The 19,485-nt window shown below is 43.7% G+C and overlaps 1 protein-coding gene across 16 annotated transcripts in view; it reads left to right on the top strand.

Moving 5' to 3' along the window:
- The window catches only part of CFAP20DC (CFAP20 domain containing), a 268,470-nt gene that overhangs the window by 99,990 nt on the left and 148,995 nt on the right, over window positions 1–19,485 (top strand). For 15 of the 16 annotated variants that reach the window (XM_053297353.1, XM_053297357.1, XM_053297344.1 and 12 more), the window contains one exon: window positions 6,756–6,896. In XM_053297353.1, the coding sequence (XP_053153328.1) occupies window positions 6,756–6,896 (141 nt within the window). Of the gene's footprint in view, window positions 1–6,755; window positions 6,897–10,474; window positions 10,797–19,485 lie in introns of those variants that run through there. The other variant, XM_053297356.1, reaches the window with a different exon arrangement.

Here is a 19,485-nt window from a genome sequence, read left to right as displayed (position 1 = left end):
TAGCCACATACAATCCAGCAATTATTCTTCTCCATTTTGAAAACCGGGCATCTGGAGAAGGAAAAAAATAAATAAATTGCCAGTTAACCCTCTATCTGACATTTATTTCAGTGAGAGGTTATATTGCTCACCAACCCTATATTACTCAGGTCGAACCATAATATCTGAGGATATGCGTATCTGCATTCGGGTAACAGACATTCGACCTTGGCATACACAGAAAAAAAGGGTGGGAACACATTGACCTCGCATATCCGTGGGTTCGGGGTGGCTGGAAATGACCTCGGAGGTCATTTCTAGCCATGATATTGTGTTTCGGAGCCTCAAAATGGCTCCATTTTTTGAAAAAAGAAAAAACTGGTGACTTACAGTGATTTGGGGGCATTGTGGGGCACAGAGTGACTCCGGGGGAGCAGCTAAGTATGGTAGGCAGTTTCTTCCTGCATTCCTTCCAACAAAATTTGATGTTTTGTTGATGTCTCCCCCACTCCTGACCAGGAACCTAACCCCTAATTCCCCATTGCCACAATGACTCTATATCTGTCATTTCCATATCCACAGTTATACCATGGAACAGAACCCTCGTGGTTATCAAGATCCTCCTGTATTTGAATGTTGCACCATCAGTGTATCAATTGGAATCAATTGTTTTCCTTTCACCTTGGCTCTGTGGAACCAGGGCTAAGTTTCATCCAATCCAATAGCAGCTCAGTTATTCAGAGTCCAAGTCTGCATTTAGAAACTTCTTTATGCGCTTTGTGCCCAAAATTTTCAAATACCTCAATCCCTTTCCCACTTCACTTTTCTAGCTTGGCTGTGGTGTCTGGAGCAATAACAGTGGAGACAGATATAGGGAGACCTTCCTTCCTTCCCCACTCTTTCCTCCTTGTCACGTGGAATGTTAGTGTCCTAAGCACCTGGGATATACAGTTTTCCCAGTATCGCTGGAGCCTGGGAGACTGATATTCAAGATGCCAAGGAGAAGTAAGAGAGGCCTTCAGATCTCCCCCTCTTAGCTGCTATTGGTGTTTGAGTTATCACTTGGCCAGGTAAGCGAGTGGCAATGGAGGAACAGAGGTTGTGATCCCAGATGGAGAGCAACTCAGGGAGTGGGGTGCTTGGTTCAGAATATAACCAGACGTTATGAGGTGGACAAATTTGGATCATAAACTGTGCCTCCACCCTCAAATTTTGGTTGCATCCCTAGTACAAATTCATAAGCATTGCTTTGGTGAGGGAAATTTTTCCTACTCCAGGAAGACAGTAATGGATGGCCTCTAGAAGAAAGCAATAGGTAGTGATATCTAAATGTTTGGTTTTTTATTAGCATAGATGTGGTGGAGTAGAGCCCTGCTTGCCTACAGTAGGGAACCAAACCGGTTTGAAGGCTCAGGATCAAACTGAACCACCCCTGGTTCAGCTCAACTGCCCCCTCCCCACCCGTTTGGGGGGGTCGGTGAATGAAATATATGTTTTAATTATATTAAACTTACCCCCTTTTAAACTAACCCCCTCGGGGGGGTCCTCCAAGGCAGGGGTGTCTGTGGAGGTTCCCCCTCCCCCCGCCGGCCTTCCCTCCTGCAAAAATGGCCTGTTCAGCTATTCTTTGACTTGTTCAGGCCTTTCCCCCACCCTCATGGGTGGCCATTTTGGAGGCTGAACGGGGCCATTTTTGAAGAAAGGAAGGCTGGCAGGGGGAAGGGGAACCTCCGCGGACACTGCCGCCTCAGCGAACACCCCCGCCCACAAGGGGGAAAGTTAAAAATAATGATTTTTAAAAAATCATTTGCATAACACACACACACACCCGACCAAACTGGCCCGGTCTGGTTCAGACTCAAACTGAACCGGACCAGCCGGTTCTGTGCACACACCTAGCCTACAGTGGGGAGTTGCCTCTGCTTGTGGCCATTCTTATAAGTCAGCAGTGGAAGAGGAGATTGTTTTAGCTGATTGCCTACAATTACATTCTCCTTAAAGCCAGGTGGTCAATTCTGGATGCTCTTACTAGTGAGCAAATGTATCTTGATTTAAGCAGACTGTGTTTTCCGTGTGTGTGTGTGTGTGTGTGTGTGTGTGTGTGTGTGTGTGTGTTTAAGTTTAAAGAAAGACACTGTGGAGATGACATTCTAATTTTGAGTTCATTATCTGCAGGTGATTTGGATGTGTAAGGCTTTAGTTTTCAAGGACCAGCATTTTGTTTTTGCAGAGCAGTGCCATCTGTGCAAGCAGCCTTTTGCCATCCATTAGCTGTTTGATTTGTTATGTGTCAGTCTGGAAGGAATTCTGTCATATTGAAATGTTTATTGAATGGCTTTCATGAGGGTGACAGCTGAACAGAGGGCTCTACCAGCTGAAGGCGAAAGAGAATTGGCATTGCTTTCCAATCAAACTGACATTCCTGTGTGTACTGTGCTATACAGGGCATAGGATCATAAGGATGAATTGCACTATCTTTCCCTGTTAGGTTAGGCAATAAATGCCCAGAAGAGTGTTAACAGACCAACCATTCACAGTTGTGATTGGGAGGAGGAGATTCTCTTCCCTTTGAACAAACATAACATCCCAAGATTCTGATACCTACTATGTATGTTTTATATTGCATTCCAAGCCACTCAAAATCATTAAAAAACCAAAACAAAACATGTTTACCTACACCTCCACAGCTTGATGAAGTGTAACTAACATTAAAAACAAGCATTTCAAGATAAGAATGCCACAAAGTTTAAACGGACTAATAATCTGAAATGCACACTGTTAAAACAGCAGAAAATAACCAGTTTTTAATATTGAGAGCCTAAGGCCTTGCAGAAGAGAGTGGGGAAGCACCAGACATTTTATCACAAGCTTTTCCAAAAACCTTGAACAATTGCGGTAAAACCTTGCAGGCACTGACCTCCGTTTGCACAGTGAAGGCTCATGGAGTAGGGTCTGTTTTATGGAACACTGGTAGTGAGAGGGCTCGCCTCATTCTAGAAAATGCATCTCAAGCTGTTCATTCCTCAGGAAGGGTTAGGACACTCCTATTTATGTCCACATGAGGGTTAGGGTTCTACAGCCAGAACATATTAATTTTACCTTCTTCAGCCCAGTAGATCCAAATACACAGTTTCAGTTACTGTACATTGCAGCTGTCACAATGCTACCTCTCCCTGGACAGGAAACACAGCAAATCCCTGTGACTGTTGCATGTGCTCCCTACCCCCGCGTTGTTGTTGTTGCCAGAAATGAGAGATTGTTTATTCTCCAGCTCTCCACTGCTCTTCTCTCTGCTGTGGTTGTTTCCTGTAGCTCCTTTGACGTGTGCCTGTTGTCTTGCACTGTCTCTTAAGAGTGAGAGTGCCCTGCTTGGATAAACACAGTACAGCTGCTGGTGGAGAGTGACTGTGGGGGGAATATCACAGGGGATAGTGACGGACAATCAGAGCCATGGGGCCTCTTTCTTTATCTACAAGTGCAGTGAAATGTCTGAGTATGTGGAACCCAAGGTTTATAGGCCAGGTCCAGTTAACCCACTCATTCCATCTGGCATTTGTAAGTGTTCCAGTCTCTCATATTATGCCAGTGACCACTATTCATTTTGTACAGTCCTTTTTGTCTAGATCTAGCCTTTTGATGTGGTTTGTGTCAACCAATGATGGATTGAAAGTGATATTTTTACCAAGGGAAATAACGTGGAAATGGCTGGCTGCGTTGGTGAGTCAAAAACTGCTCAGTTGGTGCTATTGTTGGGGCAAGGAACACCAGAATAACCCGTTCCAAAGGGTTTTCAAGATTGTTGGGAAAGGTGGGCAATCAACCCTTCTCACTTCCCATTCTGCTATGGCTTGCCTGAGCAAAGATTAATCTGCTTCCTGAAGAAAACTGTGTTCTCTTGCTCTCTGTTTGAGGAAAAACATTATGAGAGAGTGAGCACATTCCTGCATGCAATTCTTGAAGTAGCACATTAACCACTGAAATAGCAATGTGACCCCAGATCCTCCAAGGAATGTTCCCCAACCCAGATTTGAAAGGATGGAAGACATTTGGTCCACAGTCCAAAGCTATGTGAGGTTGTGATAGAAACACTGAATCCCACATGAGCAGAAACTGCCCCATCTCTTTAATGTCAGGGTGAGCACAATCTGTTGGGTTTGGAACGTCCCATACTCTCGCTTAAATCCCATGTTTCAAAGGGGTTTGTGTAGGAATCTTTCGCATTTAATTGTGCCAATATTACTTGAGTAGAAACTTCTGGCAGAGAATGAAGTGAAAGAAAAATTCTCTCAAATTGTTTAGATACATTTGGGAAATATTCCTGAAAGGAACACTTGATAAATTAACATGCATGTGATCTTCACATCAGGCTAGTGACTAACTATAGTGAGGTAAACATCAGTTTACTCTCGGAGTCCAGTCTTGATACTTGTGTTTGTAGAGAAGGAGAAGTGCAGAAAAAGGCACAACTGTGGATGGACAATTTTACAAAAAGAGTGAGTGAGAACTGGTCTCATTTGTGAAACAATGCAGGCTAATTATCTCACACTGAAGTTGGAAACTTTCTATTCGTTTTAATCAGGATTAGAGCAGTGAGGCTGAGACTTTGAGGGTGATCCATGGAATTGGGAATCAGTTGGATAAGTAGATTTCTTTTTGCAAAGCTCTTTGGATATTTCTCTGGAGGCTGAGCTGCATCCTCACATTTTGTTTCAGCTTTTTCATTTCTTATTAAACTAGGAAGTTGATATGCCTTCTGATACAAAATGACTGGCGTACCCAGCCCATGCTTCTCCTAGCCTCCCCCTCTCTTTTTTTTCCAGTTGGGAGTTTGCTTTGTTTTTTCTAGCACTGCTGCTGATTATGTAGAACAATATCATTCAGTTGAGTTCTGGTCTTTTCAATAATTTGCTTTTCCATTACTGATACCAGCAGTGCTCTGGGAAATGGACTTATCAAATAACATGACATGCACGTCTGCAAGGCTAGTTTTGCAGTTTCGGGACAAATCTTCCAGAATGTGTATTTAAAATGATACACCCTGCAAAGCAACTTGTGGTACTGAATATTTTAGATGAGATTAAATGACCATAGAACAAAGTCTCCACGCTCACATAAATCTGACAGTGTGGGAGCTACTGCAGTGTTGCTCCTTTCTGTGTCTCCAGGTAGTGTGAGAAGCCTTGAACTATGTGGGAGGAACCTCCACATGGCCGTGCTGGGTGGAGAAGGAGCTGCAATGTGGGCTCTTCGGATATGACCTGAGTCTCTTTTGAAGCTACTGAGTGGTAGTGCTCCACCATTAGTGGCTCCACCATCAAGGTTACATGAGAACTGGCCAAAGTCTCCAGTGCTGCCCTCCTTGTTTGATATACTACAGAACTCCTTCAAATGTAGAGGCCTCATGAGGTTACTTAGAAACTGAATCTGATGCACAGTTTGAGAATAGTTTTAAGAAATCTCCATGATCTAAATTGCATGTATTTTAATTGCAAAATCCCTCCACCCTCAAATCTAATTAATTCTCATCCACACAGATGAATTATTTTAACAGTAAGTTGCTTCTAACAGCAATCATACATCTGCAATTATGTTTCCTGGAAGAGATATAACAGCAGTTGATTACAGTTATAGATTCATTGGACCAGAAAGATCACCATCTATTACAGCCCCTTCAGAGAGACTGTATACCCTAGAAAAGGTTAACCTATATCAGTGACAGTCAAACCATGGCCCTTGGGGAGTTGAGCTGTAACCCACATCTAGGCACCGTTTTACTATCCTTACCTGTAGATGCTTCATAGGAACATAGGAAGCTGCCTTATACTGAGTCAGACCATTGGTCTATCTAGCTCAGTATGTCTACACATACTGGCAGCGCCTTCTCCAAGGTTGCAGGAAGGAGTCTCTCTCAGCCCTGTCTTGGAGATACCAGGAAGGGAACATGGAACCTTCTGCATGCAAGCATGCAGATGATCTTCCCAGAGCTGTAAGATATCCCCCTGTCCCTGAGGTGAATATCTTAGAGTACTCACACATGTAGTCTCCCATTCATATGTAATCCAGGGTAGACCCTGCTTAGCTAAGTGGACAATTCATGCTTGCTACCACAAGTCCAGCTCACCCTTACTCTGGTCCTCCTCAGCAATCCATATCAGTCTGTGCACCCTTAATGTATGACTGAATGAACAATGTTTTCCAGAAGGAATATCAGTTAACTAAAAAGAGCCTTACTTAAAATTAAAAATGGTATTTATGGTAAATATGTTCTCATATTGGCAAGAAAGGGTTGTAGTTGGGTTACTGTGGCATTATTCAGAATCAGGAATTTCTCTGGGATTCTGGAGACTCTGGCACAACTCTCCCCAATTGTACTCCTAGCTGTATGAGGCAATGAACCCTTAGTGCCGCTGTCCTTTGATAATAATGACTCTTACCCTGAACAAACCAAGGCATTGAATTAAAAATTGTAATGGAAATGGGATAGATATGTGGGCTGCTTCTTATTTCCTTTCTGGTTCTGAAACCTCGAGGATGTGAAGTGCCTGAAGGTTTTTTCTTTCCTCACTTTTAATCATGGGATCTTGTTGAAAGCAATTCAAATATTAACATTGAATTACTTGGTGTATACAAAAAGGGCCTGTAGGGTCCAGGCAATTACATTGTGGACTACATTGCTGCTCTTGGTTCAGCTATTGTGGTGTTTGTTTCAGCTTGTCATTGTAGAAATGGAAGTCTTTTCCTTTTTAGTCAAACGTATATTGATGTTCCATTTACAGTTGATGGGCCAATAGATACAATTCCACGAGCCTGTCAGTTACATCCAGATGTGCCTCAAGTCACGCAACTGCTGAATATGAACAAGCTGCTCTCACCAGAACAAAAATATGGAGGTCGTCCCTTAACTTCACCGGAATTAGGTAGGCTATAATATATATATTTTTTACTTATTAGATACTGTGTCTCCCAATAAGAAGATCTAATCTGCTTCAGACCAATGCCTTCTTATCAGAGACCTTGTCTTATAGGTAAGTCCTAGGGATTCCAGTCAAGAGCTCTTAGGGAGGGAATGCATGGAACTAGTCTACCACTGTTGCCATTTGTCTTCGGATGTTGCCTCCATGAGCAGCAGCCCTTTACTTTCTCCTGTATGTAAATTACTACCATTCAACCCTTAGGAGAATAGTAAAGAGACACACTCAGGGACACCAGTGAGCCTAACATTTTCCACTCTCTGCAACCTCAGTGCTTGTGATAAAGCCAGGATTTGCTGCTCCTGCAGCTGTCTCAAATTAAGATTGATTGTGCTGTCGAGTCAGTGTTGACTCCTGGCGACCACAGAGTCCTGTGGTTTCCTTGATAGAATACAGGAGGGATTTACCATTGCCTCCTCCCACACAGTCTGAGATTATGCCTTTCAGCACCTTCCTATAACGCTGCTGCCCAATATAGGAGTTTCCCATATTCTGGGAAACACACCAGCGGGGATTCGAACCAACAGCCTCCTGCTCTCTAGGCAGGTTGGTTCCCCACTGCGCCATTAGGTGGTGTGTCTCAAATTACCGCACCTTTGTTTTGCATCACAAAACAGGGACTGAGCCATCACCCCTGTCTGCATAGCACCATCCTGGCATCTGCATAGTTCAATCTTAGATTCTGTTTCTTGGTTGCACTGCAGTTTGACATAATGTTGGGAGCGGATGGATAGATAGATAGACAGACAGACAGACAGACAGACAGACAGATAGATAGATAGATACCAAAGCTAAGCACATGCTCTCATATATGAGGGTCTTTTAGTGCCTCCCAAAGATGAGCTTTGGTTAGTCTCTAGGAGAGAGGAGCTTCTCTCTATAAGTTCTTCTATGGATTGTGTTCATATGTGGTAGTTTGGGATGCTGTTAGGGTGCATCCAGAGGACAGCTTTTCATTTTCTCAGTTTGGTGCTTGTGCTCTGAAAAAGTAAGCAACTCTTGGAAGATGAAGAGAGAGCCACCCTAGTGGGTCTCCTGCCATCTGTCTGCATGGCTCAAATTGGTTCTGGAATTGATATTGGACTATTGGGGTGAAACAAGGAACCAGCATAGGCTGAAGTTACTGGAGTGAGCTCTCCTTCGTAACTGCCATGTGAATGTGCCCTTTGAGAGGACATGGTCATTGTGGAATTTGTCGCATACTCGGTTTTACTCAAAGCTTCCCTTTAAAGAAAGAAATACAGTACTTGCAGAGTTGCCATCATCTTTCAAAACCATATATGTTAATATCTTGATTCAAAAGAAGAAGCCCTTATCCTATTAAACTCTGTAATGAGACAAGGTCTTTATTAATATGAACTGCAACAAAATAAGAAAGGTGAATAACTTAATTTAGAATACTGTGGTACTAGTCTTGTGCCTAATATAATGAAAACAAAAAAAGGTAATAGAGTTCATTTAATTTTGGATAACCACTTAGGGGTATAATTATTTTTTATTTTTATTTCATCCATTGTATGACAGCCTGTTCTACTTTAATTTTACAAGACATTTAATTATATGTTTGAATAAAAATTCAAGACTACACCCAAGAATTTCAATGTCTTTTATTTTAAAGTTCAAGGACATCATGATGCACGACATAAAATGTGGGATAGGGTGGGGGAGATGGGTATGAGTGCATTAGGGTAGATTCATTGAGAACTTTTAATGACACTATTAATTTTTTTATTCATGAGTTAGAAACTGCCTTGCTGATTATTCAAATTGAACCTGTCCTTTATTGAGTTAATATGCATTACTTTGATCCCATGTAAGCATTGAGAGCATGGTACACTTCGCATTTCATAAATATGCATACGAAAACACAATAAAGTATCTTCAACCCTAATGGCCAAGGTAGCAGTAGTTTGATGTTTGGGTAACCTTACATAAGACCACCCTTATGTAAGAGCTCCTTACATAAGACCACCCTAACAATGAGCTATCTGAAAGACACAGGTTGAATTACCCAAGTTATCAGGGCTTAGATTAATCCAGATGTTGTGTGAGTTGCCACCCAAGTTGCAGCAGAAGCGAGATGGGCATCTGCTCTGCCATTGTGTATGTCTGGGACATGGTGTGCTAAAAAAAAATAACAGGCAGGGCATATCAAAATATAATAACCTAGCTAGTCATATCATCTGCTTGGATCCAGAATATTAGCTGTTGATCACTTGGACCATGGATTGGTTTAAACACCAAAAGCAAAATGTTGGCATACTCATCCTGTCACATGATGCCCCAGGCCCCCACAAGCTAGACTGCCAAGTTGAAGGAGGCATAACACATGGAGCACAGCTTGGAGTGCATCATTAATAGTGAGATGTGTGAACCGGCTCAAGGTCAAGCTGGCTCGAACCAGACTGGGACCGTTCGGCTCGAGGTCGGTTCAGGGTTTTTTTGTTTTAAAGGGGGGAAAGGCTGACTTAGCGCTATTGCGGAACCTTGGGGGTTGCTGCCATGGGGAGGAGGGCTCCTGCAGTTTCCCCTTCTTCGATTGGCCTCCCCTGGGTCTCAAATGGCCTGTTTCAGCCCATTTTCAGCTCATTTCAGGTCTCTCTGAGCTGGCAGTGGCCACTTTGGAGGTCACTGCACATGTGCACTGGCCATCTGCGTGGCTGGGCATGACCCAGTGAGATGGCCAGTGTTCATGCACGGAAGTGTTCAGTATGCCCACCTCTAGCACAGAGAGGCCCGAAATGGGCCTAAAATGACCCAGAATGGGCCATGTGAGTCCCAGGGGAGGGAGGGGCTGCAGGAGAGTCCCTGCACTCCTGCAGCAGGAGAATCACGGCAGCACTCCCCGAGGCCACACAATGGTGGTAAGTCCACCATTTTGAAAAAATGCCTCCTCCCTGGGCTGTGCCTGAACTAGTTTGGACTCAAGCCAGATCCACCCCAGCTCTTATGTACACAAAACCAGACCCCGTCTGGTTCGAGCCCAGTTAGACTTGTACACACCCCTAATAAATAGAAGTCCAGTGAGGTAGGAAAGATTTAAGTTTACTAAGGCCTCACTCCTCTTCAAAAGCTGTGAGGTGGCCCAGAGGGAAGAAGTCCTCCCTCTGGATCTACCCTGGGAAATGCCACCGCCTGTACTGAAGCCACTGTATGACACTAGTCATACCTTGCAGTCCCTTGAAAGATCAAATCTAGTGCCTGGCCCCAGCTAAGGGGGCTCTGTGGGGCTGTACATGTGTGTCATCACAAGCTGGGTCCCTTCTCTCTGCCCAAGCATGAGAACAAGAGAGAGAGAGTGAGTGAGTGAGTGTGTGTGTGTGTGTGTGTGTGTGTGTGTACACATACACCCATGGGATTTGTGGGTTACTATACATGGTCAGTGTTTACTGTAACTTTGAAGCCACATTTAATTGGGCATTCTTCCTGTCTGAGCATTTTCTTTGAGTCCCATAATCTCAGTCAGTCATTTATTTTGACTGAGAGCCAGAGTTAGTGTGTGATCTTGTTTCTGTTGATTACAGATGAAAGGCAATTGGATAGCAGACTTGAAAAACAGATTGCTTTGGATTACCATGATTGAATCGGAGTAATTTCAGTGCATGCCACTATAGATGCAATGAATGTAAATTCTGCTTGCCAAGAACTCTTCATCTTAAGAAAGAAAGATGGATTAGAGGGTACATAAATGAAGTATGTGTTATTGTGATGTTTTAGAAAAGATGAGTACATTAACAGTTTCTACTCTTTCATATAGTATCTACCATTGTTCGCAATAGAGGCACCTAAAGAATATGTATGTACAAGGTTTAAAAGTATTCTCCATTACATTTCTGTGCAGTCTCACATTTGGTTATGGGCATTCATTCATTCATTCATTCATTCATTCATTCATTTATAATGTTTCTATACCGCCCAAAACCTGTGTCTCTGGGCAGTTTACAATTAAAATCATTTAAAACATTAAATCAATTAACAATTAAAATCATTTAAAAGATTATAAACATTTAAAACCCAGTATTCAAATTATTTAAAACTATAAATCTAATTAAAAGCCTGGGTGAATAAATGTGACTTCAGTGTCTTCTTAAAAGTTTCCAGAGATGGGGAGGCTCTTATTTCAACTGGGAGTGCATTCCAAAGTCCAGGGGCAACAACGGAGAAGGCCCGTTCTTGAGTAGCCACCAGACAGCTTGGTGGCAGCCGCAGGCGAACCTCTCCAGATGATCTTAGCAGGCGGTGGGGCTCATGGCGAAGAAGACATTCTCTTAAATACCCAGGGCCTGAGCTGTTTAGGGCTTTATAGGTAATGACCAGCACCTTGTATTTTGCCCAGAAGTGTATCAGCAGCCAGTGCTAGTCCTTCAAGACAGGAGTAATATGGTATCTCCTAGATGACCCAGAGACCAACCTGGCTGCCGCGTTCTGAACCAACTGCAGTTTCAGGACTACGTACAAAGGCAGCCCCACGTAGAGTGCATTGCAGTAATCCAGCCTAGAGGTTACCATCAGATGTACCACTGTTTTGAGGTCATTCATCTCAAGAAATGGACACAGCTGGCGTATCAGGCGAAGCTGATAAAAAGCACCTCTGGCCACCTCCTCAACCTGGGACACTAGGAAGAGGTTTGGATCCAGAAGCACCCCCAGACTGTGTACCTATTCCTTCTGGGGGAATGTGACCCCATCCAGTACCGGCAGATCAAAATGATCTCCCGAGTTTCAACCCCACAGAATAAGTACCCCCGTCTTATCTGGATTAAGCTTCAGTTTGTTATCCCTCATCCAGCCCATTACTGCCTCCAGGCAGGCGTTTAGGGAGGTTATGCCTTCTCCTGATGATGTTGACATGGAGAAATAGATTTGAGTGTCATCAGCATATTGATAACACCCTGAACCAAATCCCCTGATGATCTCTCTCAGCGGTTCCATGTTGATGTTAAACAAGAGCCAGCGTGGTATAGTGCCTAGAGTGCTGGACTAGGACTGGGGAGACCCGAGTTCAAATCCCCATTCAGCCATGATACTATCTGGTAGACTCTGGGCCAATCACTTCTCTCTCATCCTAACCTACTTCACAGGGTTGTTGTGAGGAGAAACCTAAGTATTTAGGGCTCCTTGAAGGAAGAGCGGGATATAAAAATGTAAAAAACAAAAACAAAAAACCCCATCAGAGACAATACGGAGCCCTGAGGGACACCATAGCAAAGTTCAGATTTTGAAGAAGAACAGTCTCCCAAGAGACACCATCTGGAATTTGTCTGTGAGGTAGGAGCGGAACCACTGCAAAGCAATGCCTCCCACCCCCAATCCCCTCAGACAGTCCAGAAGGATACTATGGTCAATAGTATCGAAAGCTGCCGAGAGATCCAAAAAGACCAACAGAGTCACACTTCCTCTGTCAATTCCCAATTGAAGATTATTGATCAGGCCGACCAAGGCAGTCTCCACCCCATAGCCCACCCGAAAGCCAGTTTGAAATGGGTCTAGATAATCAATTTCCTCCAAGACCGCCTGGAGCTGGGAGACCACCACTTTCTCAATCACCTTGCCCAACCATTGAAGGTTGGAGACAGGCCTGTAATTATTTAACTATGAGGGATCCAAGGCAGGCTTCTTCAGAAGCGGTCTAATGATTGCCTCCTTAAGACAAGGAGGCATCCTGCCCTCCCTCAGATAAGCATTTATAATCTCTACCAGGCCCTCTACAACAGCCTCCCTGCCAGATTGTATAAGCCATGTTGGGCAAGGATTAAGAGGGCAGGTGGTAGGCTTCACCATGCTCTCTATGTAATAATCTGTCGGATTTGAGTTGAGTCTTTCTCCACTTGCGCTCTAGTCATCTACCTCGCCGCTTCAGCCCCCGCAGTTCCTCCGTATACCAAGAGGCCAGTTCTGAAGTGGTCGGAGAGGACGCTTAGGAGCGATCATGTCCCCTGTCCTGGTGAGTTGATTATTCCAATTCTCCACCAGAGTGTTGACAGAGTCACCAGCAGAGCCAACACTAAATCCCTCCAAGGCTTCTGGGAATCCTATTACTGGGGATCCAGTAATCTTCTTGGGCAGACCATCCTAATGGGCCCCCCAACCATGCGTAGGTGGGACGTGGTTGTGAGTCCAACCTTAACCAGATGGTGGTCCGTCCATGATAAGGGGAAATCACAGGAGTCCCCACCCACAGAACACTACCCTGTTCTGAATGAAAGACCAGACATGCGCGTGACCAGCAATATGCATCGTTCCCGAGACCACCTGGGATAGGCCAATAGTCGGCACCACAAGCCTGGGAGACTCCAACACCAAACCTGCAACCAAGTCTGTCAGTTCAGTTAGGGACTCCGTCGGGCAGCAGGGAGATCAGTATACCAACAGAAGTCCCAGTCTATCTCTGGTCCCCAAACCTAGGTACACACATTCAGTATGGTCAGACACTTCGACAGGGATCCTGGCAAGGGAGATATTGCTCTTGTAGACCACAGCCACTCCACATCCCCACCCACTTCCCCTCCCCTGCTTCTCAACAGAGTACCCTGGAGGAAGAAGCCGGGACCAGTCTGGGCCACCAGCCTATCCCAACCAAGTCTCGATAATACATACCAGATCGGCCCCTTCATCCAGAATCAAATCATGGATGATTTCAGGTTTATTCTGGACAGACCTGGCATTATGAAGGAGCAAGATGAGGCTCTGTGGGTAGTTACCATTGCTTTCCAGGGTCAAAGAGCTGGCAGGGCAGCCAGAAGGGGAGACAGCAGTTAAGTTTCTGATTTCTCTTCCCCTGCAACAGCCTGCTGACCTGTCAATGTTACTTCTTTTATTCCCCACCACCACTGGAATAGCTGCCCCATATCAGTGGATATACCCCTTGTCTCCCTATCTCCAGACCGACCCAGACACATTAAAACTCAACCCACCCAGGATTTCAAAGAGAAGCCCAATTATAATACTCACCCTCCTTTACACAACCACGAGGTATCTTGAGCCAAACAGCCTGGCCCTCACCCTCATTATCCCCCAAAGTGGCTCCTCTCAAAGGGGCGACCCCGCCGGTGGTGGTCCCGCCGCCACAGGCATCCTTCCCAAAGCTGAGCAGGTGACCCAATGGGCATGTGCAGGAATGTTTAAAAGTTGCAGTCATGTGCTTTGGTTGTATCCAACGCCTCAGAATTGGCCAACCAGTAGATTAATATGCCAGTAATATGGCAAAGCCAACGGCATTAGAAGTAATGGCGGTGCCACACATGCTTCATACACAGGGATAGGACAGCAATCAAGAGTGTCAGAATCAATAATGAAGATCTCTTCATTGTGCAAATGGACAAAATCCTGAAGAAGCTTAACATGATAGCCAAGGACTCCAGGTGCTGCTTTACACATTCATGTACATAATTTGATTCATCTTCAGTTGATGGCTGACAGCTGAACATGTGAACTGGGATCATTCAAATGCATTCCACAGGCTGTGATATGAAGATTCTCTCTATAATATTACATCTATGATGACTCATTCACATATGCAAGTCACCACAGGATGTCACATTAATCAAGTGATGAGCATGTATATGTGAACCAGTCTTGTCCAGAAAGCTGTGTGTCCATTCCGGTGATGTGCAAAGCCACATTCTGGATCTCTGACTTGATTTTCATGGCACAGCACTGGATGTATAGATCTGATAAGGTGCTGCAGTGGGATCAAAATCTGTTTGAGTAATGAAAACACTCTATGCCTGTCTCCAGGCAAGGCTTCTAGTCAGTCACTCAAATGTGGATGTCAAACTGGAGGCTGGCAGCCAGGATGTAATTCAGTTCAATCAGATCAGGCAAGGTTTCAGTCAGACAGAGCTTCTGGCAGGATTCAGCAGAGCATCAGATAAGGTGAGGCAAAGCAGAGAGAGGTTTCATGAGTCTGTAGAGCAGCTACTTTGGCTGACAAAATAATCGGACTGTATAGCAAAGCCTGAGGCAGCAATTATATAAGGCCAGGAGCACCTTGGTTCTCTCAATCCAACTGGGTTGACAAGCTACGGTTCCAGCCATTACTTTTCAGCCATTATAAGAGTGGCACCAGCAGTTTCCTCTATGGGTGTGCACAAACTTTTGACGCCAAACCACTTCGCCTCAAACTTGGCCAGTTCAGTGGCTTGATCATGAACCAGTCTGTGATCAAACTGAACCAAGCCCAGTTGGGTCGGACCGGTTCAGCGTCAAACAGGCAGTGGGGGTGGTGGCAAGAGAGATCATTAAAGGGTCTTACCGCCCAGCGTGGCTGCTGCCACTGCTCACACACACACCCCCGCACAGCCTATAGCCCGCCTCTTTTAGCACATCACCCATGTGGTGGTGCTGTTCTGGCTTCCATGGATGCATGGTGGCCGGAATAGTGCCGCCACCACACAGGCGGCTTGCTAAAAGAGACATTATGCATGCTTGGGCAGGCTATGGCCTGAATCGGGGGCGGCGGGGGGAGCAGCAGTACTGGTAGCCACGCTGCCAGAGTGGTGGTAAGACCCTTTCTCTCCCCCCCGCAGCCCCTTAGAGTTTCACAGGACCCCCACCCTTTTACTTGTAAAGTGGAATCCTCACTAGATTCCCCTTTACAAGTATAGCCACTCGAACTGCCAAACCGGTTCAGTCAAATGGACTGGACCGGCCTGTCAGTTTGACCAAATCAGTTTCAGCAACAAGTGGTTTGGTTTTAATTCAATATGAATTCAAACCGAACCATGATTTTTGGTTCATGCACACCCCTGGTTTCCCCCAGTTGTTGACTGCCCTGGTTGTACAGAGAAAAAGGTGTCTGGGCCCTGCTGCCAATTACATGGTTTGAGTGTGTGGGCTGCAGGGTGGCACAAAGGAAAAAGCCAAACTTATTTAGCTCTAATGGTAACATCAAAGAGAAGCATCATTCTGCCTACCTTCTCTGCCGTAACTAACAATTTAGAGAGCCCTGCTAGTTCACAAAGGCTCTGTTCTGTCCTTTATAGGGCTATAAATTGTGGAGGAAAATGTTTGGCAAGTTGCATTGCTTCTGCACAAATCGGCCTCTTACAAGCGGGTGTTCCATTCTCTCCCTCCTCCTCAAACATTTTCTGGACTTAGATTCCTAATTCATCGTGTATAACTAATTTCTCTGAATTACAAATATAATTATATGCTGCTCAAGAGCAATTCAGTGTTTTTAATGCTTTCAACAAAATTAATAAAACCAGCATGTATCCAGTTAATCATTACGTGTGTAATTTGGCTAAAGTTTTACGCTGCTAATTCCTTCAATTCCCTGCCTAGATTAAGTACTGAGTGTTAGTCAATGTAGGACTGTAGGAAGTAATTTTTTCCCCTCTCATTAATGGGACCTTGCTTTAATTGAACACAAAATCAAGTCTGGTTACTTAAATTGAACAGTTCAACTTGCTAATGACAAGATGTAGTGGTCCACTAAGCACAAATCAAAACTGGTAATTTACTTAAAAATTAGCACTCTCCTTTCCTGAGTGCTTTTGTTTCCACAGCAGCAATGCTCTTAGGCCTTTTTGTCTTCTGTTTTTAAGAACAGGCTGTTGCTTTTGTGTGGCAACTGCTTTGTTTCACTGTGAAAAACTCAATGCAGTTTTGTTGCTTGGATTGACAAAAATACACCTTGGTTCACACCTGTTTTATAGCATAAACCAGCATTTGGTAGCATACTTTTTTTGGTAAATATATGTAGTCCTGGCCATCTTTGGGCTATAGACCATGATCACCTAGTTCATTCATTATACTTGTTTGTGTGGGTACATATGCTAGGATGGCAAGAACTGCTCAAAAGATACTGTGTAACACAATCCTAAATCAACATGGTACTACATACACTTTTGTAGTGATACAAAAAATATATCTGGAGGAGCTTTGTACAGTAGAGCCCAGGATCACTAATTAGTACACATACTGGTCTGCTTCCTGCTTTCTCTAGAGAGCCTTATGCTGCTGTGATCTCGGCTTTATTGACCTCATCACAACAGAAGCGTATCTAGGGAAAATAGCGCCTAGGGCAAGCACTGAAATTACAACCCCTGTCCAAACATCTGACACCCATCTTTCAGGTAACTTTACCATAATATCAGCTGAAAAATACAAGTCAAGCTTGTTAATCTTTTAATATTTCAAAAACTATTTAGCAGTGGATGTAGCCAGACCAAATATTTCTGGAAAACTACAAATTTCAGTATGCTGGGGCTCTTGAAATACCCAAATACTATGTGGAGGTGTACTTGGAAAAATAAACAGAAGTGACTGTCTAATTCTCTACTATGCATTGTAGCATCACTATTACATAAGTTTTAAAAATAAATGGAGAATTTGGCTTTTCCCAGATACTCTGAAAATAATTAAAGGCTATGCAGAGTAAACAGTGTCACTGCTTGGAATAGATTCTAGTATTTCAGAAAGACAGTTAAAATGAGAGAAAGAGAGCAAGAAACTCCCAGTGGGCCTTAATACTAAGGATTTCACACTGGTTCAAAGACAAACTCACCATTAATAGCCATATTATTAAGACACCACATTTAACTCACTTATAAGAAGCAAAGTAAGAGCAAATGAATACAATCCTAGCTCATAAGCTTCAGCTCAGTATTCACAAGCCCTGATTCTCTGTACATAGTGCCAAACTTAATACGTGTACAGTGACTTATATTATATTAAATTAATTTTTTTTTTACCTGTAGCCCCTTCAGGGTGCTTTCTATAGGCCATGGTGGGGGTCTTCAAAGGTTACCCCTCCCCCCACTGGCCTCTAGGGCCTTGCAGAGACCATTTGAGCATGTGCAGTGGCCATTTTTTAAAATAATTGTGGGGGTTTTTAATTGGCCGCTGAAAACAAAATGGCCACCGTGCATGCTCAAATGGCCTCTGTGAGGCCTGGCATGGCCTAGGGCCTCACAGAGGCCATTTGAGCATGTGCAGTGGCCATTTTGTTTTTGGTGGCCATTTTTTAAAAAAAAAATATTTAAGAATTTGCACCTCCTTCAAGTGGCGCCCAGGGCATGTTCCCTGCCTGCCCTACCCAAGATACGCCCCTGGATCACAATGAGCCGTGCCTCTGACGTTAAGGATAGCATGCACAAGCAGATCTTTCCACTGCTCAAACAGGTCTCTGCCAATACTGAGTGGCCCTGCTATCATGCCATCCATTATTGTTGGTTGCTCAGCACTGGCCAGGGAAGATGCCATTTTCTCTATTAGTGGATAGGCAATTAGATGCACCTAATAAGTCTTGCATCCTTTCTTGTCACTGAGAGCATCTTTTAAAATGTTTCTACCATGACTGAAGGCATGGGGTTTTGGTATTTGTGTTACTTAGCTCTATGCATACAAAGGCAAGTCCAAAGTGCATAGAGCCAGGTGCTTCCAATAATATGCTGAACCATAACATACCATTGGAAGCAGAGGGTGAAATATATAAAATATAAATGTATTTGTCAAATTCCGTTCATTTTGTCCAGTCTTCCCAAATTCAAGGCAGCTAGAACATAAGAAGAGGAGCCCCTCTGGATCAGGCCCAAGTCCAGCATTCTGTTGCCTCTGGGAAGCCCCCAAACAGGAGATGAAGGCTTAATCCTCCTCCTGCCATTGCTCCCCTGCAATACTGCCTCTGAACCTGGAGATAGCTTATAGCCATCAAGACTAGGAGGCATTTTACAAACTTTTTGCTGCCATTTTGGCAAGAAGAATGAAGGTTATATTAAGGCATTTTATTCATGAAGATCAAGCTGGATTTTTGCCAAAGAGACAACTGAGAGACAATGTCAGAACAGTCTTGAATGTATTGGAGTACTATGAAAAACATAATGATAAACAGATGGCGATGATTTTTTTGGATGCAGAGAAAGCTTTTGACAATATTTCGTGGCAATTTATGTGGAGATTACTAGAGGTAATGACTGCTGGCAACAATTTTATTAGGGCAATTAAGACAATTTATTCGGAGCAATATGCTAAGATTATTATAAATGGGGAACTATCAGACAACTGTGTAATACAAAAAGGGACTAGACAAGGATGTCCACTTTCCCCATTGCTTTTCATATTGGTTCTAGAAGTGCTTTGTAGAACTATCAGAGAAGATGATAAATTACATGGTCCCAAAATTGGGAAACAGGATTACAAGTTGAGAGCCTTTGCAGATGATGTTGTGCTGTTTTTAGAGAATCCAATGGACAAGATTGAAAGACTTGGATAAAATACAACAATTTGGTCAGCTGGCTAAATATAAATAAGACTAAGACCAAGGTCTTAACTAAAAATATGGATCAGAAAACCAAGGACAGATTATCTGAAATAAGTGAGTTGAAAGTGGAGAAGAAAGTTAAATATCTGGGGGTCTGGTTATCAAATAACAACTCCTTGTTGTTCATAAACAACTATGTTAAAATATGGAATTCAGTGAAAATTGATCTACATAGATGGTCTAAAATGAATTTGTTTTTAATGGGAAGAATTTCAGTGGTGAAAATGAATGTCTTGCCTAAAATGTTGTTTCTCTTTCAGACTATTCCCA

The sequence above is a fragment of the Hemicordylus capensis genome, chromosome 2, assembly GCF_027244095.1.
Source record: "Hemicordylus capensis ecotype Gifberg chromosome 2, rHemCap1.1.pri, whole genome shotgun sequence".
NCBI classification, from domain to species: Eukaryota; Metazoa; Chordata; class Lepidosauria; order Squamata; family Cordylidae; genus Hemicordylus; species Hemicordylus capensis.
Note: the sequence above shows the minus strand (reverse complement) of the source record. Positions and strands in the feature narration are given on the sequence as shown.